Source organism: Perognathus longimembris, chromosome 15 (genome assembly GCF_023159225.1).
Source record: "Perognathus longimembris pacificus isolate PPM17 chromosome 15, ASM2315922v1, whole genome shotgun sequence".
In the NCBI taxonomy this organism is placed as follows: Eukaryota; Metazoa; Chordata; class Mammalia; order Rodentia; family Heteromyidae; genus Perognathus; species Perognathus longimembris.
This window is the reverse complement of record NC_063175.1, coordinates 38,675,358-38,700,535: the sequence shown is the minus strand read 5'-3', so window position 1 is coordinate 38,700,535 and position 25,178 is coordinate 38,675,358. Positions and strand designations below refer to the sequence as shown.

General features: G+C 43.7%; 2 protein-coding genes across 2 annotated transcripts in view; both read left to right on the top strand.

The window, feature by feature from the left end:
- Positions 1-3,768: 3,768 nt before the first annotated feature.
- On the top strand, positions 3,769-15,786 carry Atp5f1a (ATP synthase F1 subunit alpha). Its single transcript, XM_048363422.1, has 12 exons — positions 3,769-3,922; positions 5,244-5,322; positions 7,304-7,473; positions 10,556-10,729; positions 10,821-10,987; positions 11,611-11,759; positions 12,847-12,998; positions 13,100-13,324; positions 13,971-14,078; positions 14,166-14,310; positions 14,987-15,137; positions 15,571-15,786. Exons 1-12 carry the CDS (start codon positions 3,863-3,865, stop codon positions 15,650-15,652), a joined length of 1,662 nt encoding a protein of 553 aa, XP_048219379.1. The 5' UTR covers positions 3,769-3,862; the 3' UTR covers positions 15,653-15,786.
- A 7,018-nt stretch (positions 15,787-22,804) lies between these two features.
- Pstpip2 (proline-serine-threonine phosphatase interacting protein 2) overlaps positions 22,805-25,178 on the top strand; it is a 58,576-nt gene continuing 56,202 nt past the window's right edge. The window contains exon 1 of the mRNA XM_048363421.1: positions 22,805-22,929. Coding sequence (XP_048219378.1) covers positions 22,897-22,929 — 33 coding nt within the window. The 5' untranslated portion in view covers positions 22,805-22,896. The remainder of the gene's footprint in view (positions 22,930-25,178) is intronic.

The following is a 25,178-nucleotide window of genomic DNA, read 5'->3' as shown; positions in this document are numbered from 1 at the left end:
TCCTTAGATCTCAGCCTCCTGAGTAGCTAGGATTACAAGCTCTCTCTTCCCTCTAAAGTTAAATACTTAACAGTTACAATTTTTTTTATATTTACACAGCAATATTTAATTTTCTATATTTCTTTTCCTTTTGTGCCAGAATTGAAGCCTGAAGTCTGTGTGCTATCCTTCTGCTTTTTCAACTCAAGGCCTGCACTTACTACAGGAGCCATAGCTCCATTTCTGGCTTATTGTTGGTTAACTGTCAGCATTGACTCCCAGCGCTGGCTTTTAAACATGATTCAATCCTCAGATCTCAGCCTCTTGTGTAGTTAGGACCAACAGGTTCAGGCCACCAGCATTCAGCTTTCTATCCATTTTTATAATTTCTAAAATACTCCGTAAAAGCCAGGTACTAGTGGCTTACACCTCATAGCTACTTAGAGGATGAGATTTGAGAATTTTGGTATGAAGCCAGCCCAGGAAGGAAAGTCTGTGAGACTCTTATCTCCAATTAACCACTGAAAAATTGGAAGTGCAGCTCAAAGTGGTAGAGCACTGACCTTGAGCAATAAGAGTTCAGGGCCAGTGCCCAGGTCCTGAGTTCAAACCCCACAACCAGAAAAAAAAAACACCTCTGTAAAACAGCTGGACATATTATTTTATCTATTTTTTGTATTAACACACACAAATGAACAAAATGACTGAGATTAGCAGATATAGAACTTGATCAAAGTGTTCTGGCTCCAATGAGGAGCTTCATAATCCACATTGTCCCAAGCAATCACCTATCCAGTGTACTGTGATACTAGAAAAATCAGATACTTCAAAGGATGATATACTCAACTTTCTGTAATATGTGATTTAAATGAAATTGTGGATCAAGACTTATACCCAGTTATCTTTCTTGTACATCATATCTTCCTTCTTTCCTTTTGTTGTGGTACTAAGGTTTGAATTCGAGATCTTGCACATGCTAGGCATGTACTTGCTCTACCACTTGAGCAACACTGACATTTCTGATATGTATATTTAAAATGATTTGAAGTCTTTTCAGGCTAGGTGAGGTGACTCAGAGGCCAGCCTGAGCAAAAAGTCATCAAGACCTCCCGTTAAACCAATAGCCAGGTGGGGGAAATAGAATAGGAGGATCCTTCTTACCTTCTCAGGCAAAAATAGACTTTCCCCAAAATAACTAAAATAAGAAGGGCTTGTAAGCCTGATAGCCCCCTCTCCCATAGCTTTAGCATGCTCCCTTCCTAAACAACAATAGGCCCATGTAGTAAGGGTGGCAAACATGTAGCTCCCCCACCCCTACCTCCCTGAGATGACATTCCTTTAGTACATTTTATAGCCATATAAGGTAACAAGATCCCCTTACAAGTGACCTCCAGGGTCAAGGCAGCTGCAGGACCCCCCTTGATAGCAGCTATCAATTATAGCCCGACACGGGGAAGCCCCTAGTCTGCACATCCACACCAAGGTCCCTGCCTCCAAAACCTCCTAGGTTATATATGTCACCCCAGACCACACTTCTTCTCACTCCACCCTGGTGAGAAGGGGTCTTGCCAGTCCTTTTGCTGGCAATAAACCTTTCCTTTGTTCTTCTGTACCTGGATGTCTGCATGGTTGCTGGCAATGTCTAATTTATTCTAACAGGCTAGGGCAGGTAATTCAAATGGTAGAGGATCTGCAAAATTAGTGTGAGACTGGAGTTCAACCTCAAATACCACCAAAATCATAATCTTCAAAGGAATCTTTATTTATTTATTTATTTTTTGCCAGTCCTGGGGCTTGGACTCAGGGCCTGAGCACTATCCCTGGCTTCTTTGTGCTCAAGGATACCACTCTACCACTTGAGCCACAGTGCCACTTCTGGCTTTTGTCATATATGTGGTGTTGAGGAATCGAACCCAGGGCTTTGTGCATGCAAGGCAAGCACTCTACCACTATGCCATATTCCCAGCCTTCAAAGGAATCTTATAAGTAACCAATACCATATTTTATGGCTTTTATTTTTACTTTTGGCAATGCTTAAGAACTCAGGGCCTTGCATCAGTGATCCTCTCCTTATTCTTTTGTTTCAAATATATTTCTGCCCAGTAGCTAAATTTCAGATAAATAGTTGCAATTCTTGGGAAGTGTGTGTGTGTGTGTGTGTGTGTGTGTGTGTGTCCTTTATCATTGCAAATTTTACAAAAGATTCCAGAAATGTTATTTTTACCAGCCACATTGTGTTCCTGTTAAGTCTATTCATAGTCACCCTCTGATTCCCAGGAGAATTACTGTATTTACCCAAGGCTCACCTTGAAAAGAATGTAGAATATCAGCAAGGGATTGCTGAACATGTTTGGTCAGCCAAGCCAATTCCAGTAATGGTCTTTTTTTTGTGTGCCAGTCCTGGGGCTTGAACTTAGTGCCTGGGCACTGTGCCTAAGCGTCTTCTGCTCAAGGTAGCACTCTACTACTTGAGCCACAGTGCCACTTCTGGCTTTTTTTTGTTTGTTTCTTTATGTGGTATTGATTGATGAATTGAACCCAGGGCTTCATGCATGCTAGGCAAGCACTCTACCACCAAGCCACATTCTCAGCTCTGTAAGGGCCTTTCTTTAAACTCAGGATACTCCTACCCTCCCTTTGGATGTAGGCCAGAATTTGGTTGGCTGGAATGGTCACAAGTGACAGCAACTTTAATAGTCACATAGTGACATAATATTCAGCATCACTCCCCCCCTCCAATTCTGAGCTAATCACAAATACACACACATTATATATATATATATACATATATATATTACACTACACACACACACACTTTTTTTTTCCTATGGGGGGGAATCCCCAATTTCACAGAGTAGGTAGGTATAGCAAGTGTGTGGTGTGTGTGTGCATGTGTGTATATTAATGATGTCTATTTCATTTCAAAAGTAGAATGTGCAGTGTCATAAAACTAGTTGGATGAGGAAAACTTGAGCCCCAGTAGAAATCTATCATGAATTTTACTTATTTTTCTTTCCTGCTGGTACTGGGGTTTGAATTTCGAACTTCACTCTTACTAGGCAGGTGTCTACTGCTGAGTGACACACTTCCAGGTATAGAGTAAGACTTTTGCTTCAGAACTATTCTCAATAAATTGACAAAGCTGAGCAACTTCTGTGCCTTTTAGGATGTTATCACTGCTCTGTGATGGTTAGAACTTTTAAACAATTTTATCTAATTCAGACAGGATTCTTGTAGGTGAAATCATAAGGGTGGATTCTTTAACACCAGTGCATATCCTACATGGTATGATGCTAAGGACTCAAGACTGTCCAAAATTTCCGATCAAGGTCTGAGTTGGGGGGGGGGCCTATCAGAGGCGGGCTAACGTGGGGGTGGGGTGGGAAATGCTGTCCAGGTGTCCCCCAGCCCTCCCGGGGTACAATGTGTACCCTAGCTACAGCACCACGGTTTATGGCCACCCATGCTGTGAGTCCTCCCCGTCGCCAGGGCGGCCCTCTAGGTCCGCGGGCGCCGCATCTCCTAGCTCCGCCCTCAGGCCTGGGAACCCGCAGATCTGCGGGTGCCGCTACTCACGTGGTTGTCCGGGGCAACCACAAGGTCGACTCGAAAGCCCCAAGTGAAAGGCAAGACGAACTCCGGGGCAGACGCCAGCAACAGTCTAGCCACTCGTTTGTAGGTTTTAAACCTGAAAAAGATACTAAAATTAACAGGAAAGAAAGAAAAGCACAAGGTTGATTTGCATCCGGAGGTGAAAGCGAGAGGCAGTGCTTCCGGGTCAGGTGGGCCAGCGGCTTTGACCTTCTTCGCCGCTCGGCCATTTTGTCCCAGTCAGTCCGGAGGCTGCGGCTGCGGAGGACCCACTTGGCGAGAAGCTGCAGAGATGCTGTCCGTGCGCGTCGCCGCGGCCGTGGCCCGCGCCCTTCCTCGGCGTGCCGGGCTGGTAAGCGCCGGAGCCTGGGGAGCGGCATCCCCTCGGGGCTGCAGCGGGCGGTGGGCGCTGGCTTCCGAGCTGGCTGCGGGTAGCGCGAAGGGCCGGGGCGAGCGCCGCCATCTTGCACGGGTGGCAGCTGGGCTCGGCCGGCGAAGGCGCCTTGGCGGTCGCCCTCTGCACGGAATGGTGCACCGAGATGACCGGGAGGCCGCGACCTCGGGGGGTATCCGGAGGCCCGGCCTCCAGAGCATTCTTATCCCCGGCCGAAAGCGGCCTGGCCAGGGGCCTCGAGTGAAGGTCAGGACTTGTGCTCTCCGAGGCCTGGTGCGGGCCAGGTCCTGGCTGTCGGGGTCTGGCACCGCCGAGGGCCAGCGGACTGCGGTCAGCTCGGGCTGGAGCGAACCAGGGGGAGACTGACATTGAATGAAGGTCAACGGGCTCCGGCATGTCTCCTCTGCTCCGAGGTCAGAGCAAAGGAACAAATGAAGGCGTTTTTGATTTTCCTCTTGGGCGGGCCCTCTTTTAGTGCTGAAGAAACGATCAGACAAGCGGACCGGTGCAAAAAAAGCACTTCGTATGGCCTAGGTTCCAAATTATCTCGCTGTGGCAGAACCCTACGCTTTGTACTGCTTTTCATGCTGTCTAGACGTTTTTTTGCCCTTGAGATTGTACACTTGGTATCTTGACATCACTTCTCCTTATCTTTATTTCCCTAATAGTTAAGAGTATGACCCTTATATCCTGTGTAAAAGCGTTTACTTTTTACTTGTCTTCATGAAAGCAGTCTGAACTTGAAAGGTGAAGTAAATATACTGGCCATTTTGTTGCCCTAATGCAACGACTGACAGCATCGTGGTTTCCTTTTAGCAGAAAAGCATTTTGCACCATTTTCAGCAAGGTCCTAATGGTAGTGGCTTCAGAATTGACACCACTGTGTTTAACCTTGAAGGAAAGACAAATATGCCCACATTCCAGATTGCTGCAGGAATTGGCCAAGGCAGTAAAAGAAAAAGCACATATACTGTACCGCTCTTAATAGATTGAGATTAAATTTATTTATCTTCGTGAGATTTCTACTTAGTTGAAATCTGAAGTCAAAATGACAGTACTTATGAAGTGCTTGTTGTGTGCCTGGAACCGCATAACAGATAAATCAGAAGGTGCTTTCCCATGTCATTAAATAGTGTTCAAATTTTAGACCGAATACTTGGAACTATAATTTACATTTTCACCCAATAATGTGAGCAGACCAAGCCTTAATTTGTTTAAGCTTCTTAGTTTTATGTAGGATTTCATAAAATTCAAAAATTTACAAATATTTTTGCACTAGGTCTCCAAAAATGCTTTGGGATCATCTTTCATTGCTGCAAGGAACCTCCATGCTTCTAACACCCGTCTTCAGAAGACTGGTAAGTCATTATTTCTAAATCTGCATTGTGAAGATTGACTTTTTTCTATTAACCTTTTTTCTCTTTTTCTAAGCCATAGTATACCATTTGTTTTACCTTAACAGGTTTTCTTGCTACAATAAAATGAATTACTTTCTTTTTGATAAACTCAAATTTTCTTATCTACGAAGACTCATATACTCCATCCCCCCATATTAGCTGTTCTTACCAATAGATTTTTATTTTTCCAAAGACAATAGCTGTTATCTTGTACCTGGCAAATACATAGAGAAGTGGAGGTGGGGTGGGAGTTGAGCATAGTAAAATGCTGTTGTTTGGAATTTCCTTGGAGATGTAATGAGAGATTTGGGGGGGGGGGACAACAAATCTGCGGCCTTTGTACATTTACAGGCAGTACTGATTTTGTTTTAAGTCACAGGAATTTTGTTTACTATTGCATATTAATCCATGGCATTTGACCAAACTTAGAACTATTCCTTTCTTTTTTTTTTTTTGGCCAGTCCTGGGCCTTGAACTCAGGGCCTGAGCACTATCACTTGCTTCCTTTTGCTCAAGGCTAGCACTCTGCCACTTGAGCCATACCGCCACTTACACCCGTTTTCTATATATGTGGTGCTGGGGAATCGAAGGGCTTCATGTATATATACAAGGCAAGCTCTCTTGCCACTAGGCCATATTCCCAGTCCAGAACTATTCCTTTCAAATAGGCAGAGAAAGATATAAAACAAATAGGCAACTGCTTTTTTAATACTGAGCTTATTGTTGGCCATATTAAGGACTTTTAAATAAAACGTGAAAACATAATGTACGTGTGTATGTGTATACGCACATATCAAAATGAAGAGTGTAGTACTTTGATTTAGAATTTTGTATATTTATAAAGGTTATGTACAGAGGGGTTACAGTTGCATAAGTCAAGTAAAGAGTACATATCTTTTTGGACAATGTCACACATTCCCTCACTCTCCCAGTTGTGCTTTGATAATTTTTTTCCACTTTGATGTTTTTAAAAGGGAAGTCTGTTGTTATTTAGAATGCAACATGTTTAAGCCAGGTGCTGATGGCTCACCCCTGTCAATCTTGGCTACTCAGACAGCTAAGGTCTGAGGATCATGGTTCAAAGCCAGCCTGGTCAAGAAGTCCATGAGACTCTTTATCTCCAGTTAACCACCAAAAAGCTAGAAGTGGAACCATGGCTAGTTTTGAGGGGGGAAAATAAAGCACAAGGACCAGTAGCCAGGCCCCAAGCTCAAGCTTTAGGGCCAGAAAAGAAAAAGAAGGAAAAAAGCAACACATTTTAAATTATGCTTTAAAAAAAATTACTGGTCCTAGGCTTTGAACTCTGGTCCTTGTGCTTGGTAGGCTGGTATGATTCCACTGAGCTGTGCCTCCAGCCTAAAGTAGGCTTTTTATAGCACTTATTTAAAAAGTTAGGCCTTTACTGTAAATAGTTTCCTTAGAAATTAAACCGAGGAACCTGGTGCCAGTGGCTCACATCTGTAATCCTAGGAGCTGACATCTGAGGATACCAGTTCAAAGCCATCCTGGGCAGTAAAGTTGTGAGACGCTTATCTCCAATAAACTACTCAGTAAAAGCCTGAAGTAGCACAGTGGCTCAAGTGGTAGAGTGCTAGTCCTGAGAAAAAGGAACTCAGGACAGAGCCCAGGCCCAGAGTTCAAGCCCCAGGACTGGCCAAAAGAAAAAGAAGCCAGAGCTGATGGTAGAACATTTAAGGAATAGAGGAGGGTAATGCCTAACCTTTTATTGGCTTCCTGCCTTGTTTACATTTGTCTTGTGCAGAACTTTTCTCTCTCAACCACATGGGTTTCTTATTTTTATAGTGGTAATAGGTAGAGAATTTGTTTTAGAATGTAATTAGGTTATTATCATAAAAGTAGTTTTCATAAAAGTTTACTGAGAAATGGACTGTGAAGAGATCCTAGTTATGGCTTAATTTTTAATCAAATTGCCCTCTTTCAGGCACTGCTGAGGTGTCCTCTATTCTTGAAGAGCGTATTCTTGGAGCTGATACCTCTGTTGATCTTGAAGAGACTGGACGAGTCTTAAGTATTGGTGATGGTATTGCCCGTGTACATGGGCTAAGGAATGTTCAAGCGGAAGAAATGGTAGAGTTTTCTTCAGGATTAAAGGTGGGAACCTTTAATGAGGATTTGTTAATTTAAGGTATATAGCTTTATTAATCTACTAAGCAGAAATTTTGTCAAATGGTATTTTTTCTTTTTGCTTTTTGGCTCAAGAGTTGAATTTAGGACCTCCTATTTGCTAGGCAAGTATTCTACTACTTGAGCCATGCTCAATCTGAACTCAGGGTACTCTTTGAGCTTACGAGGTAGGCCCTCAAGCTCTTACTTGAGCCAGATGGGGACTTTTTGTTTCTCTAGCATAGACCAAGATCTCTTATTTGCTTCCTGCTGAACCTGGGATAACAAATGTGTGCCTTTGCACCCAGCTATTGGCTAAGAAAGGGGTCTTGAGAATTTGTCACTCTCCTGACTTCAGCCCAGGGGCCTTAGATTTTTTTTGGTCTTCATTTTTTTCCTTGTCATAGATGTGAAGATAAACTTCAAAGGTTTTAGTTAACCAGATGTTGTATTTTATGGACTGATATAAACATAAGTTATGGCTACTGGTTCCAAAATATAGTGAATTCTACCAAAATTTCAAGAAATTCAAGTCTATTCTAAGTGTTAATAAGATGACCTTAGGCAAAAGATTTTGATAATTTGAAGGACATACCATTTCTGGTGGAAAGTTGAAAAACATTGACTTTGTATTCCAGTAAGAGTAAAATGCAGGGGCTGGGGATATGGCCTAGTGGCAAGAGTGCTTGCCTCCTATACATGAGGCCCTGGGTTCGATTCCCCAGAACCACATATACAGAAAATGGCCAGAAGTGGCGCTGTGGCTCAAGTGGTAGAGCGCTAGCCTCCAGCAAGAAGAAGCCAGGGACAGTGCCCACAAGCCAAAAAAAAAAAAGAGTAAAATGCATTGAACGGTTGTCAAGCTTTGATGATACAAGGTCACTTTGTTTTTAGGCTGAGCCAGTAGAATGAAAAATTAAAGCTATAGTCCATCTGGGGACAGCAGAGGGTATCTGGGTAGACCAAATGCAGTATGTAGTACTGTTCTACTAATCACACAAATATGGGAAGAAATGACCTTGCTCCTTTTATAAACGTGAGGTATGGAAAAACTGTGTAAGGTGGAAGACTAATTATGGACCTAAAGTAATTGACTAATAGCTAAAAGTTTGACTTGTCTTATCTTCTGTGTTTGTGTGTACTTTTTGTGTGTGTGTATGTGTGCGTACGTGTGTGTGCCAATCCTGGGGCTTGAACCTTAGTACTGTCCCTGGGCTTAAAAAAATTTAAAAAATTGGGGCTGGGGATATAGCCTAGTGGCAAGAGTGCCTGCCTCGGATACACCACGAGGCCCTAGGTTCGATTCCCCAGCACCACATATACAGAAAACGGCCAGAAGCGGCGCTGTGGCTCAAGTGGCAGAGTGCTAGCCTTGAGCGGGAAGAAGCCAGGGACAGTGCTCAGGCCCTGAGTCCAAGGCCCAGGACTGGCCAAAAAAAAAACAAAACAAAACAAAAAATTAAAAAAATTTTTTGCTCATGCCTGGCACTCTACTACTTGAGCCACAACTCCACTTTTGGCTTTTTGATGGCTCTTTGGAGATAAGAATCTCATGGACTTCTCTGCTCCTGCTGGCTTTGATCCATGATCCTTAGATCTCAGCTTCCTGAGAGTAGCTAGGATTATAAGCTTAAGCTACCAGGGCCCAGCCTATATGTTTGAAATGTTACACAGCTTTTACAGTAAATGTGCCAGGCGTGATTGCACACATATGTTGAGAGGCTGAGTCAGCAAGATCCAGAGTTTGAAGATAGCCTGGGTGGCATAGACTCAAAAACAAAAAAACACCCAATGTATATAACTGGTGAGTAAAATTTTTCTGGAATGGTGAAAATATTACATGTCTGCAGTTTCTTTCTTTCTTTTTTTTTGCCAGTCCTGGGCCTGGACTCGGCCTGAGAACTGTCCCTAGCTTCTTTTTGCTTAAGGCTAGCACTCTGCCACTTGAGCCACAGCGCCACTTCTGGCCATTTTCTATATATGTGATGCTGCTGGGAATCGAACCCAGGGCTTCATGTATATGAGGCAAGCACTCTTGCCATATAGGCCATATTCCCAGTCATGTCTGCAGTTTCTACTGCTGTTGAACCTGTAAAATGTTAATGTGGCTGAGGAACTGGGTTTTAAGTATAAATTTGACTTAATTTAAGTTGTAGATGTTACGTTAAATATTAAAGATAAGAATTTGTATCTGTAATAACAGATGCTCTCCTGGACCTTTTGTGCTCTAGACATGACTTAGGACCTAATGTCTTAACCAGTTTGACATATAATGGTAATTGTGAGGGATGGTTTACTGCCATTATAATAATGAAAAGTACTTTTGTCTAGTAATAGGATATTGCTCTGAGCCTTGCACTTGCTAGGCAAATGATCTACCACTTAAGACATGTCTCCAGTCCTGAAAATTTGTTCTAAATGGAGTACAGTTTGATAATAACATGATGAGCATAGGTTCTGATTAGGTAAGTGCGTTTTGTGTATGTATATGCATGCCAGCGGTAGATTTTCTTAAGTCACAGCTCCCAGCTTTTAGGTGGTTGTTTGGAGCATCTCATGGACTTTGTTACCAAGGCTGGCTTTGAACCCCAAAACTTGTTTATGGAGCTTCTCATAGATAAAAATATAAAGTATCTTAAAATTTTTATTAGATTGTTTTCTATTTCAAACTAATCTTTTTCCTCAAGAGCCATAGTGAAAGGAAATTACATTGGAAAGAAACCTGTTCAAGTTCTTGGTTTCTTTCATTCCTTTCAGGATGTGATAATGAGCAAGTTAGGCTATCATAATGCTATTTTAAGATTATTCACGGGAACATGTTGCCATTTTAAGAGTCTTGACCAAAGAAGGTTGGAAAACTTGTGTAAGCCCGATAGAAAAGACAGTACCCTCTCAATTTGCATAAGGGAATAAAGCCCCTCTAGCTTTATTAGCATGTCTTTAAAAATTTTTTTTATTGGCTCACGTTAGTTATATGGTGCAGGAAACTTTCATGATATATTTCATACATGTTTAACATATTCTAGTCAACCTTGTCCTTTGTCAATCTCCCTGGTGTGTTTCTATACAGGGCATGTCTCTGAATTTGGAACCCGACAATGTTGGTGTTGTCGTGTTTGGGAATGATAAGCTGATTAAGGAAGGAGATATTGTGAAGAGGACTGGAGCCATTGTGGATGTTCCAGTTGGCGATGAGCTCTTGGGTCGTGTGGTAGATGCCCTTGGTAATCCCATTGATGGAAAGGTAGGTTTAGTGTTTATTAGATGTAATGGCAGAGACAGTATTATTCAGAGGCTTCCTTTTAATTTTAACAAAAAAAATTTTTTTTAAACAGGGTCCAGTTGGTTCTAAGACCCGTAGGCGAGTAGGCCTGAAAGCTCCTGGAATCATTCCTCGAATCTCAGTGCGGGAACCCATGCAGACTGGCATTAAGGCTGTGGATAGCTTGGTGCCTATTGGCCGTGGTCAGCGTGAGCTGATTATTGGTGACAGACAGACTGGGTAAAGATTCAAGACTTTTATTACTATTTTTTTCCAGTCCGGGGCTTGAACTCAGGGCCAGGGCCTGAGCACTGTCCCTGGCTTCTTTTTTGCTCAAGGGTAGCACTCGGCCACTTGAGCCACAGCTCTACTTCTGGCCTTTTTCTATATATGTGGTGCTGAGGAATCGAACTCAGGGCTTCATGTATATAAGGCAAGCACTCTTGCCCCTAGGCCATATTCCCAGCCCCAAAACTGTTTTAGAAGTGCTAGAATTTGCTTTAGGCAGAGGTTACTTTTTCATTTTGGAATGGGCTATAAAGCAGAGAGTAGAATATATAGAGATAACAGAAATTGTAAATTTTAGGATTTTTTTTTTTTTGTGGGTGGGGGGGTGCAGTCTTGAAGTTTGGACTCAAGGCCTGAGCACTATCCCTGGTTTCCCTTTTGCTCAAGGCTAGCACTCTACCACTTGAGCCACAGCTCCACTTCTGGCATTTTCTGTTTATATGGTGCTGAGGAATTGAACCCAGGGCTTCATGCATGCAAGGCAAGCACTCTACCGCTAAGCCATATTCCCAGACCCTAGTTAGGAACTCTTTCAAAGTACTAATGGCGTTGATGTTTACTTTCCTTTTTTAAAGGAAAACTTCCATTGCTATTGACACAATCATCAACCAGAAGCGTTTCAATGAAGGGACTGATGAAAAGAAGAAGCTATACTGTATCTATGTTGCTATTGGTCAAAAGCGATCCACTGTTGCCCAGTTGGTAAAGAGACTGACAGATGCAGGTATTAAAAGAAGTTGAATCCTATTATCGTTACTTTAATTCCCCTTCATGTTAACTTTAGAACACCTCTAACCCTCATGAATTGAACTTTTCTCGTGTATGTTATGTAGTCTATATAAACAAAACCAGGAAAATAGTATAAAACACTAGTAAATATAAAGAATTTATCAGTTTCTTTCAAATAGATGCTGTTTGACTGCATAATCCATGCTAGAATCCAGCACCTCACCCATGTGAGACAAATACTCTCCCATTTGTACCATATCCTCAGGCCTTTTGAGATTTTTTTTTGGTGTTGTTTTGAAATGTGGCTTCCTAATTTTCATAGCTGGCCCAAACACCTGTCTTTGACCCCCAAGTAGCTAGAATTACAGGCATGCATCACCATACCTGTCTAGTTAACTTTTTGAATTTTCTTTTATTGTTATTAAGATGGTTTACAGAGGGGATAATTACATTATCTGGTACTGGGGATCAAACCTAGGGTTTTCTTACATGTTAGCCAAGTGCTCTGCCACTGAACTATTCCCAGCCCCTAATTCTGGTTAGATTTTTTTTTTTTTTTTGCCAGTCCTGAGGCTTGAACTCAGGGCCTGGGCACTGTCCTTGACCTCTTTTTGCTCTAGGCTAGAACTCTTACCACTTGAGCCATAGTGCTGCTTCCAGCTTTTTCTGTGTGTGTGGTACCGAGGAATCGATCCAGGGCTTTGTGCATTCTTGGCAAGCACTCTACCACTAGGTCAAACTCCTGTGTCCTCTCTGGTTAATTCTTTTTTTTTTGGCCAGTCCTGGGCCTTGGATTCAGGGCCTGAGCACTGTCCCTGGCTTCTTCCCGCTCAAGGCTAGCACTCTGCCACCTGGGCCACAGTGCCCCTTCTGGCCGTTTTCCATATATGTGGTACTGGGGAATCGAACCGAGAGCTTCATGTGTTAGGAGGCAAACACTCTTGCCACTGGGCCATATTCCCAGCCCTCTGGTTAATTCTTAATAGTAAATTTTACCACATAGTCAATATTATTACAGTAGCCTGTAATTGAAAATCACAGTATTGAAAACCTTGCAAAACATAAAATTCTTTTCTCCTCAGATGCCATGAAGTACACCATTGTGGTATCTGCGACTGCTTCTGATGCTGCCCCACTTCAGTACCTGGCTCCTTATTCTGGCTGTTCTATGGGAGAGTATTTTAGAGATAACGGCAAACATGCTTTGATCATCTACGATGACTTATCCAAACAGGTCAAAGAAACATTTTTATAATCTACATGTTTGCAGTTGTGGTAGTTGACAAATGTAATCTTTGTTTAGTAGGTGAAATGATGATCCTTTATGTACCCTAGGCTGTTGCTTACCGTCAGATGTCCCTGTTGCTCCGTCGGCCCCCTGGCCGTGAGGCCTATCCTGGCGATGTATTCTACCTACACTCCCGGCTGCTGGAGAGAGCTGCCAAAATGAATGATTCTTTTGGTGGTGGCTCCTTGACTGCTCTACCAGTTATAGAAACACAGGCTGGTGATGTGTCTGCTTACATTCCAACGAATGTCATTTCCATCACTGATGGACAGGTATTATTTTCATAATTAAAAACAAGTGCAAAAATGGTTGGATAATTCCAAGACGTTAGTAGAGATTAAAATTGCAAATATTTATATAAAAGGAAAGTAGTATAATAAAACCTCTTGTATTATTTCATGGGGTGATATTACTTAACTCTATATTTCTGTTCCTTATTATTCTCCCCTCCTGACTGTGAGTGTGTGTTTATGCCCATATGCTTGTGCTAGAACTGAGGTTGAATTCAGGGCCTAAGTGTTGTTCCTTAGCTGTTTTGCTCAAGGTTGGGATGCATATCTCTACTTTGATGTGGTTAATTGGAAGAGTCACAGACTTAGGCCCAGGCTGCCTTTGAACCTTGGTCCTCAGATCTCAGTCTCCTGAGTAGCTAGGATTGCAAGGTACCCAACACCACCTTTAGATAGTTTTGAAATATATTCTTGAGGTTATATAACCCCCTATATGTATTTCAATGTAAATCTGTTACTGTTCTTTTTCTTGTCCTACATGTCTTAATATCGGTAATAGAGCATCTAAAATCAGTTTCGGTTGTGAAAGAATTGGTCACAGCATTCTTGTCAAATTTTCATGTTTCCATTTTTTGGCATAATGACTTCTGAATTTAAGTAGCTAGCCTTGTGTATTCTTGCATTGTAGATTTTCTTGGAGACAGAGTTGTTCTACAAAGGTATTCGCCCTGCTATTAACGTTGGTTTGTCTGTGTCCCGTGTCGGTTCTGCTGCCCAAACCAGGGCCATGAAGCAGGTAATGAAAATGATATACCATTTTGAGAGGGGAAGGGAGGGAAAATTATTAAAATGGTGCTCTGGACTACTGTAACCTCTGTTTCAGGTGGCAGGTACCATGAAGCTAGAGTTGGCTCAATATCGTGAGGTTGCTGCCTTTGCCCAGTTTGGCTCTGATCTTGATGCTGCCACTCAACAACTCCTGAGTCGTGGTGTGCGTCTGACTGAGTTGCTGAAGCAGGGACAGTATTGTGAGTTGTCTTTATGTGTTCCACTTCTACTGTATGTTAGAGACTTCTCAGGCCTACAGAACTATATTATGTACCATAGATTTGCGTGTTTTATCAAAGGTAGCCCCTATTTTATTTAACTAGAATCATCACAGATCAATGTTATGTTCATAGCATAGATGCTATGAATGTAATCACCAGGAAAACGTCCTAAATCTGTTAACATTTTCAGTAATCAAAACCTATAGATTTTCTTATTCTTTTAGCTATACCACTACAAGATTGGGAAGATTTTTTAAAGTGTGTGTTTCTGTCTTGCCAGGAAATTGACTTTAGATACTCTGTTACTGAGATGAATTGTATTGGACTGGGCAGGTTTAGTGGGATAGGACTTGCCCAGCAAATCCCTGGATTTGATCTCTAGCACCATCAAAAAAAAAAAACCTGAACAGCTTAAACACTGTGAGATTTCAAACAGTGGTTATTAACTATACTCAAAGATTATGCTTCTGTTTACTAGGAAGGAGGTGAGAAGGAATATCATATAGAGATGTAGGTTGATGAGAATATGAGAGGAGGGGATAAAGACATGTTAATAATTGGAAGAAGAGTTTCTCTGGTCTTGACAACATGGCATTTTACTAGTTTTAGCAATTAATTCATTTGGTTTTTTGTGTTGTTTTTTTTCTCCCCTCAGCTCCCATGGCTATTGAAGAACAAGTGGCTGTTATCTATGCTGGTGTAAGGGGGTATCTTGATAAACTGGAGCCCAGCAAGATCACAAAATTTGAGAATTCTTTCTTGTCACATGTTATCGGCCAGCACCAGTCCTTGTTGGCCAATATTAGGTATGAATGCAATTAATAGTTAATGGCTGTGTGTGTGTGTGTGTGCACGCGCGCGTGCATGCGTGCGTGTTTGTCTCTCTGTGTCTATGTGTTTTGGTCCTGGAGCTTGAACTGAGAGACTGGGCATTGTCCCTGAACTTTTTGTACTCATAGCTAGTGCTCTTGGCACTTGAGCCGCAACTCCACTTCTGGCATTTTAGTAGTTAATGAGGAAATAAGAGTTTCAAGGACTTTTCTGCCTGGGCTAGCTTTGAACTATGGTCCTCAGATCTCAGCTTCTTGAGTAGCTAGGATTATAGGCGCTAGTCACTTTCACCCAGCTAAATATTTAAAATTTTAAGATGGAAAATCTTTTTTATTTTTTAACTTTCATAGCCTATTTATTAAATTTTTGTCCAGGTCACAACTTATAATCTGCTTTTTTTCCAAATAGGGCTGATGGGAAGATCTCAGAGGAATCAGATGCAAAGCTGAAAGAGATTGTAACAAACTTCTTGGCTGGTTTTGAATCATAAATGCCTATGGATTCGTATCAGATACTGTCTGGTTTGTTGTTTCCTTTAGAAAAATTGGTTCCATTTATAAAACAGTTCTCATATTCCTCATGTACAGAAATCACGTGAAAATAAAAGTTCCATGTTGTGTGGTAGTTTTTTGTGCTTTGTATTATCCAACAGAAACGTTGAGGAATTGGTGACATGCTACTTCATCTCATTCTCTAAATCACTCAATCAATAGGCTTGTGGTTGATTAGAGAAATTCATAAACCAGATAACTCAACATTTGTGGCAAATTTTTATTGAAGAGCTGACTTTTTTCTCTGTCCAGAAGCCTTACCTCAACAAAGTGGTGCTATAGGTAGGAAAAGAAGAGATAGCCAAGCACTGGAAGATGAGAAACGAACAAAAGACATAATCAAAAGTAGTATGACCTGAAGCTATTGGAGTTAACTAAATGAGGTTCTGTTGTGGAACATTTCCAGTCCTTTATCTTTTCCTCTTCTTGCTTCTGTTTTTCCAGTGTTGTGATTACAAGCTTGTACCACCATACCTGGCCTCTTAGAAATACTGCTCTCTCACATTTAGGTCCTATGTGTTGAGTTCCTGGGGTTCATTGATGGGGTAGAACTCAGGATTCAGCATGGAGTTGTACTAATATTGAAGTAAGGATACAAGGCAGTATCTGTTGTGAGGTGATGTGTAGAAGGAGCCCATTCGGGCCTCCCACTGGAGTGATAGGATACACTTAATTGCTCTAGCCACTAAGTGATGTATGTGAAGTGTCACCAGGAAGCGGACTGCTCTGCAATTTTACAAATGCCAGTCATCTAGACACTGCTCCCTGCTGCAGGTACCAATATTCCAAACTCCCAGAGGTATACATGATCAGGACAAACCACATTGTTTTTCCATATAGTTTAGGCACAGCAAGACACTCTTCATGTTTTCCCATATAGTTTAGGCACAGCAAGACACTCTTCATTTAGGGAGTCGTAGGTCACTTGTAGGAAACTGCAAGTCTTCAGATACCAACCAAGGGCCAACCTTGAAGCTGCCTTTTCTCAGGACAGTGTCAGTCATGCATGTGTGTGTGTACACGCTGCACAGACATCTTTACAGCAATACCAGTAGGGGCCTCTGGAATGGTGGTAATAACTGCGTAACTCAGTAGTTATGCTGCAGAGGTCCAAGGTTTAGCCAGTTAGAACAAATGAACCATGAAGGTAAATTTTGGCAAACAGCAGCCACCACAAGTTTCTGTTAAACTTCAAATAACCCTGACCAGTCAAGTGACACCCAAATATCCTCCAGGGTTGATGAAGTTTTTCAATAGTGTACTGAGTATGTGGTGTATTTCTGATTAAGATCTAAACTTTATTTCCATTTTCTACTTTTTACCTACTCTCCTTTTTCTGTCCCAGAATTCCATCCAGGATACCACACTTTTTAAAACATCCTATCTCCTTATTCTCCCCTGGACTGTTTCTCATACTTATGATGACTTCCTAGATAGTTTGGAGAAGTAGTTGTGAGGTATTTATAGGATATCTTTCAATTTGAGGCTGTGTGAGACTTTTCTCATGGTTGGACTAGGGTTATAGTTTCAGGTGGAAGAGCACAGAGATCATGTTCCATTCTTACCACATATTAAGGACCCATACTATCAACATGAAGTTTCACTGACACCCTGCCTGAGGTATTATCTCTCTTTGCCCCCCTTCTGTTCTCTTCCATGCTGAGTCTTTGGAAGGAAATCACTATTCAAAGTTTCTACTTAAGGGGTACTGCTTCATTTCTTTGAAGGCTACTTTATGTATTCAAAAATTTGTATCATATGGACCCATAGTTACTATTTCATACTTTGGATTATAATAACCCAGTATTGGATTTCTTTTGCTGTTTAAAGTGTTCCAGTCAGTTGGCTGGAATTCAAGGCTTCACACTCTTACTCAGATTTCTTTTATTTTTATTTTTATTTTTTTGGTGCTGGTCCTGGGGCTTGAACTCAGGGCCTGGGCTTTATGACCACCTTTTTGCTCAAAGCTATCACTCTATCACTTGAGGCACACCTCCACTTCTGGCTTTCTTGTAGTTATTAGAGATAGGAGTTAACAGACATTCCTGCCCCAGCCAGCTTCAAACCATGATCCTCAGATCTTAGCCCCCTAAATAGGATTATAGGATTGAGCCATCCCCACCCACTTCAACTTTATTTTTTTTTTTTAATTTTATTTTTTGCCAGTCCCTGGGGCTTGGACTCAGGGCCTGAGCACTGTCCCTGGCTTCCTTTTTGCTCAAAGATAGCACTCTACCTCGAGCCACAGCACCACTTCCGGCTTTTTCTGTTTATGTGGTGCTGAGGAATCAAACCCAGGGCTTCATGCATACAAGGCGAGCATTCTTATCACTAGGCCATATTCCCAAACCTCAACTTTCTTATTCATATGACTAGCACTATGACTTGAGCCATGCCTCCAGTCCAGTTATCCCATTGTTATTCTACTGTGATTGGGAATAGATACGTTGAGCTCCTTATTCTATTCACTTTTGTGAAAATTCAAACTGCTAGCATCTTTCCTAACTGTTCTTACACAGGCAAACCTCAAAGCTTCCTTGCAGCAATCCCTGGCCACTTATCCTCTTCCTGAATATCTTTCTCTTGTATTTGGTTACTGTGCTGCGTTCTGCTGCTCCAGTTCCATAAACTACGCAGTGTTAACCTTAGTGTCAAAATCCAGCCTCTCTGCCTTTGACTGGCTTGGCATAGCTGACAATACAGCTTACTCCTGCTCTCTGGTGCCTGGTTATCAGGGCCTCTGTTTGGCCAAGTCCAGGTCCCTGGGATCCCACTCAGCTTTAGATACATAGCCACTAGCTCCCCTACCAGGCTCCTTTGGAGGGGAAGAATCAGATGGTGGGACCTGAAATGAAAGCAGGCACTGCTGTTGAGGCACATACTGAACTGCCTGGCTGGCATTATTGTTAAGTCCTAATTGTTGTAAGAGAAAAACCCCATCCTTACCCTGGAATGCTCTGCTGTCATTTGGGGGAGGTAAGGTATTCAACATGAACTGAAACTGCTGCGGTGGAAAGGGGAGGTTGCTTTGTGGGATAAAGATGGCAAGTTTTAGAAATTCAGGATCTGAGAAGACACTGAGGACTGGAGAAGTTACGTTGATGGGAAAGCTAGTAGCCTGCCAATCTCTAGAGAAAAAATGTAGGAGGGCCGTGAACAGAATGAAAGGCTCAAGGGTACATGTGATGGAGGAGTATGGGAAGGCAAGGGAAGGCCTGGCACAGACCTTGGAATCTAATTTCGATATACAACAAGGAAATGTAGTAGCTTGCAGAAGCTTGGTGTTTAAGGGATGAGAAATAAAAGAATAACCTTGAAAGGTTTATTAAATTGGTAGCTGATAAAGGAGAACACCACAAGGTATTCAGGCAGGAGAGAAAGGTTTATTCCGGAACTGCTGGCCTGTGACCAAGATAATGCATGACAGAGAGAGGGAGAGGGGGCGACCCCTGCCCAGCCCTGCCTTATTTAGGGCAAGGGCGGGGAGGTGTGGCCAGCCAGGTGAGGGGAAGTGGCTGCCTCTAGGTATGCCCGTTACCTAGGTAACACAGGTACTAGGTGGAGATTTCAGGCAGGCAGGGCATCTCCCTGGTGCCCTCCCAGGGTGGACCTTACAAATCTGCTATGTAGAAAATAAACTATATAACTTGTGAGTAGGGACAGGAGGGAGAAACTAGGGGAAAGCAAAGGAAGGAGTGACATTGTCCAAAAAGAAATTTAACCTAAGCTGGGCACTGGTGACTCATGCCTGAAATACCATGACCAACAAATAAAGAAAAAGTGTACTCTGCTTGACATATGAAACGGTAACCTCTTTGTATAACACCTTAATAATTACCTAAACATACATTAAAAATAGAATGGGGGCTGGGAATATGGCCTAATGGTAAAGTGCTCGCCTCGTATACATGAAGCCCTGGGTTCAATTCCCCAGCACAACATATATAGAAAAAGCCATAAGTGGCTCTGTGGCTTAAGAGCTAGAGTGTTAGCCTTGAGCAAAAAGAAGCTCAGGGTGAGTGTGCAGGCCCTGAGTTCAAATCCCAGGATGGGCAAAAAAAATACTAAAGGACAGAGCCCCAGGTCCTGTGTTCAAGTCCCACAATGGACAAAATAGATAGATAGATAGATAAATAGATAGATAGATAGATAGATAGATAGATAGATGAATAACCTGATTATTGGTGTATTGTTAGGAGCTGCCATACAGAATTTGTAATGAAACCAGCACAGCAAAAGCAAGGCTCAAAGGTGAAGAAACACACAGGTCTCAGTAATGGTTTGAATCCAGCAGAGCATAAAGCCAATACTAGCCAAGGGCTTTTCAGCTGAGTGGACTAATTATTTTCTCTGTCTCTCTGTCTCTGTCTCTCTCCCCCTTTCCCTTCCCCCCCCCCCTCTGATTGGATCTGGCTTTTTTTTCCCAATAGAAAGGTTCCTGACCAATATTGAGACCAATAGGGACAATCCCCTCATTATACATACCCCAGAATTCTCAAGTCTCATGACTGGTTCCAAACACTGAGATCTGTCAGGCATTCCTGCTTAAAGAAACAGCTGTTCATTTGTAAATGGGTGACCACTGAGCAGAGAGGGAACACACATTGTGGACCTGAGCTGAATGGGAACATACTTTCAGACAGAGGATAGGGGATGGACTAAGGCAAGAGGCAAGGTCTGAGCTGGGTAGGAACTCTTGTCACTTGCTGCTGATATGGCTCAAAACAGGACTTGAGATTAGGTTACAAAAACAGTGTGGCTTCTGGGTGTTTTTTTTTCTCTTTCTCTGCTCAGGCTCTGGGGAAAGCAGGTTGCTATGTTGGGAGCAGCTTTATGCAGAGGCCCACATGGTAGTGAAGTGAGCCCCAGACGAAACAAGCCAACAGCACGGGCGTAAGTGTGAAGGTGGATTCTGAGATGCCAGGAACCTTGGCTGACAGTTTGCCTACAACTTGATGAGATACGTGAGCTACATAGCTCTTCAATTCCTGACTCTAAGAAATGGAAAAATAATATTAATTGCTTTAAGCTGCCTAATTTTGTAATTTTTTTCAGTGCTGGGGACTCTTCTGTACTGCTGTAGCAATATTATTTACCTTCTTTAGTAAAAGATCTCAAGTTTCTTATAGGCCCTTAGATTTAGCCTGCACTCTACTTATTTTTTTTTTTTTGCCAGTCTTGGGGCTTGAACTCAGGGTCTGAGCACTGTCCCTGGCTTCTTTTTGCTCAAGGCTAGTACTCTACCACTTGAGCCACAGCACCACTTTTGGCTTTTTCTGTTTATGTGGTGCTGAGGAATCAAACCCAGGGCTTCTTACATGCTAGGCAAGTACTCTACCACTAGGCCATGTTCCCAGCCCTCTACTTATCTTTTTAATGCAATACCTGCCCCAATGATAACATTTAATAAATATTTGAAGAATATTTCCTGGCACAATGGACAACCACTTGAAATTTTCAATTTTACCACCAGATGGTGTAAGAGAGTTAAATTTAAAGGCTCCTAAGTATCAGGAAAATCAACATATCATTCATTAGAACTTGTTGAGACTTTAAAAAAGTACATGTATTAAAATTAAAGCAAAGACAATAAGAACTTTAACTAAAATATTGCCTAAGTAGTTAAAATTTCCATAAGAAATCTTTATACTTTCTTGAGTACTCCAGTTTCTTCTTTTCTCTCTCCTTACCTCTCTTTAGCTGTACTAGGTGATTCAACAACGTAGGGCCTCCTGGCTTTCTCCGTAGGCACTCACTTTATCAATTTGAGTTGAACTCCCAGTTATTGTTTCTTTTTTCTTTAAGTTTGTTTTCACATTGGGTCTGGTGCTGAAGAGGCCTTCAACCGCTATCTTCCCTCTCAGCCTTCCAAGTACCTGGGAATACAGACATGGTCCACCATGCCGGGCCACCCCAGTAAGTGCTATTTCCCCCCCCCCCCCCCCCAGCCCCTTCAGTTTAGACCACTATGGTCTCTGCTGCCCCCTGCTGGCACTGCTTGGCCTTTCCGGTTTGCTGCTATCCTTAACTGCTTTCAAAGCACCTGAAGAACCCAGTAAACAGGTTCATGTCCTTGGAGAGAGCTGTGAATGACCGTGTTGATGGAATTTGATCACAACGGGACTTAGGGTAGAATTACGGGGAAAAACCCTTTAGAGGCACCAAAGTCACCTAGTAATTGTCCTTTTCCGGTGCCTGAACCTAGCTAGAACTGGCACCTGCTTGCCTCTCCAAGCCTGAGATTGTGGGCTGCGCATAACTGTGACCTTCAACCTTCCCTCCTTAGGAAGGTACTCCTGGCTCTCCGTGGGTCAGCCCCAGGACTGGCAGCTCTCTTTCTCTGGCCTTCTTAAAGGGCCGACCTGTAAGTCTGGCCCCTTCAGCCTTTTAAGTCAACTATGCTCTCGAGTGAGTCCTCCACCCTCTCCGCACCGGTTTGGGCTGTGTAGCACATACACATGGGCATGCGGCACAGGGCGCAAGTAACACTTGTCCTCCAGCTCTATATAAGTACGGGGCAGAAATGGGGCTGACTCGCCCCGGGGTTCTTTTTGAAGAGTGACCCAAGGAGGAAGAGGAAGGAAACTGTGGCTCCTATGGCTGGAGTGCAACTAGTGGAGAGGAATCCAGACTAAGTGACCTAGAGTCCTGGACAAACAGCAGCAGTGACGCTCCCTTGACATTTTAGGCTAAAACGTGTCCCTGGACCTCCTCTGCGGCCCCTGGGTGGTGCACACGACTAGCCGAAGCTTTAGGGAGCTTGGACGGCTCCTCACGATCCGCCCCCCTCTCATCCGACTGGAGCCAGGGGTCCTTTCACCACTCCACGGAACCTGGATGTCTGTAGTGTGGATTAGGTCAGGGCGGCCCCGTGGGCAAAGGCCGGATCCGGTTTAGGAAAGGACCGGACCAGCCCTTCAGGAAGAAGGAGAGGGAAATCCACAGCTAATGAGGATTGCCAGACGCGCTGGCACGGCGTTTCTGCCCGGGTCCGGGTCGGGGGCGGCGGGTGTGTATCCAGTTGCGCGGCGGCGCGGGCGGGGCGCAGAGCGGCGGGGCGTGGCTTAGGGCCCGGGGCGGCCTGCCGGCGCGACTGCGGACTTCCGAAGCGCCTGTCACTCAGTGGGCTGTGACCATCAGGACACCCCGCTCGGTCTCGCCTGCTGCACCGACGCGCGCCGGCATGACGGGCTCACTGTTCAAGGGAAACTTTTGGGTAAGTCGGCGGGGCGCACGGCTGACGTCCCGCCTGGGCACGGCCGAGGTCAGGGCTGCCGTCGGTGACCGCACGCCCCGGGAGCTCAGAAGGGCCCGGCTCTCCTCGCTCCGGGGCAGACCCAGAGCGCATGTCGGGTGCCGTGGCACCCTCTGCCCCAGGCCTCTTGACCACCTTTTATTTACACGTCCCCAGGGCCTGTGCTTAGTTGGGGTCCACCTTGCGCGCACTCCTGAGGACGGACATAGCAGGGGACACCTTAGATCAGGACATCCGCCCGTCCTGGCTGAGTCACCAGTGGCCTGGGTAGATCTGGGAGGACCTGGGGTGTATGTATGGTGGTGGGGGTGAGTTTTGCGAGGCTAACAGCGGCAATCACTCTCGGGGAGTATCTTTTCTAGGAAATGTGTAGCCAGAGGGGTACTCTTTGTTGGAGTTTTGGGCTACTTAGTAGCTGTTTTCTGAGTTTCCCAGCCCATGGGACTATCTAACTTCCCTGGGAAAGGTCTCGTTTGGAGGTCTCTGGCTTTCCTGCCCCCATTCCCCCTCCTTCCAGTCTTCTTCATTGTCCTGTGACTCTCAGGTAGCCATCAAGGCTACCCTTTAATCCAGAGGAAGTGCCTTTTGTTTTATTTTTTTCTAGTTCTGAGGCTTCACATTTACTCAACTATGATTCCTTGAGGCATGCCTCCAGTCTGCCTTTTTGCTGGTTATTTTGGAGATGGAGGCTTGAAGACTTTTTTTGTCCCTGCCCAGGCTGGCTTTGAGCCAAGATCCTTTGGATCTCAGCCTCCTGAACAGCCAGGATTACAGGTGGTGAGCCACTATACCTGGCCCCTAATCCCTTTCAGTTAGTATAGGAAGTTGCCCACCTGAGATCTGTCAAAGGGCCCAACTCTTTACTTGGCACTTTGCTTGACCCCTATTTAGATTCACATTTGTCTAGGAGGCCCCCTCCCCATAGTGAGCTGCTGGGTGGGGAAAGTTGGTTGTGCGACCTCAGGACATAGATGTTCACCAGCTAAGTTCAGTCCTCTGGTATCGCTGTGAAGGGTTCCAGTAGCATCACAGAGAAGGTCAACAGTGACACAACTGGCCCCCACAGGAGGCTTGAGGATTCTTCAGGCAGAATGTCAGACTTTGGGCATCCCATAATAGGCACTGAAGGAAAAAGCAGAGAAGACTTGCCTTTCCCTCTCAGAGTGTGATATGAACTTTTCAGGTCTCAAGACAAATATCATTTCTTCCAGAACTTCTCTTCCCTTCTTTGATCCCCTCCACTCCCTTCTCCTTTCACCTCACCTCTGCTCTCATCTCCTTTCTTTCCTTTCCTATTCCTTTTCTTTTGTGCCAGTATTAGGACTTGAACTCATGGCCAGGTGCTGTCCCTTAGCTTCTTTGTTCAAAGCTAGTGCTCTACCACTTGAGCCATACTTCCATTTCTGACTTTTTGCTGGTTAACTGGAAATAAGAGTCTCACAGACTTTCCTTCCAAGGCTACCTTCAAACCACATGATCCTGAGATCTCAGCCTCCTGAGAAACTAGGATTACAGATGTGAGTAATTCACATCCGGCCCCAAGAAGGTTTCTCCAGAAGCCTTTGTTTATGTGTCCTGTTCCTTTGTAGCATTTTCCAGTTTATAATTTTGATGGTCTAAGGTGCACAAGCACTTGTTGTGAGATGTTGTCCCAGTTCTCAATGTCCCTGTTCCTTGCACAGGCTAGCATACAATGGATCCTCACCAAGTATTTGCTCAATGAATCAAATGAGTCATGGGGCACAGGACTTGGTGAGAGCTGCAGCCTTCATCCTCAGAGGCTCCCTGGCCATAGTAAGGCAGCCCCCTTCCCCAGCCATTCCATACACATACTTGCAGGAATGGTCAGGGGAGGGAGCAGAATGAGGTTTGGGTTGAGAGTTAGAGGTTAGGTGAAGCTCTTGGGACTAGGGGAGAACTTTCTGAGCTTATACTTTCAGAAGTTGTCTTAGTTCATGAGACTGTTAGCAAAGATACCTCCCATTCCTAATTCCATTATGTCAAATAATAAAAACAATGTTTGCTGCCATGACTATACAGGGACTATTAAACACTGCTCTAAACGTTTTTGTTTTGGTCAGTTGTGGGGCCTGAACTCAAAGTCTGGGCACTGTCCCTGAGCTCCTTTGCTCAAGGCTAGCACTCTATCACTTTGAGCCACAGTACCACTTCCTGTTTTCTGTGGTTAATTGGAGATAAGTCTCAGAGAC

Bases quoted from the DNA above. Each gene is read 5' to 3' on its own strand.
- Atp5f1a (XM_048363422.1), top strand. From the start codon at position 3,863: ATGCTGTCCGTGCGCGTCGCCGCGGCCGTGGCCCGCGCCCTTCCTCGG. The intron at 7,474-10,555 runs GTGGGAACCTTT...GTTTCTATACAG, and splicing joins AGTTTTCTTCAGGATTAAAG to GGCATGTCTCTGAATTTGGA. The intron at 12,999-13,099 runs GTCAAAGAAACA...TATGTACCCTAG, and splicing joins ACGATGACTTATCCAAACAG to GCTGTTGCTTACCGTCAGAT.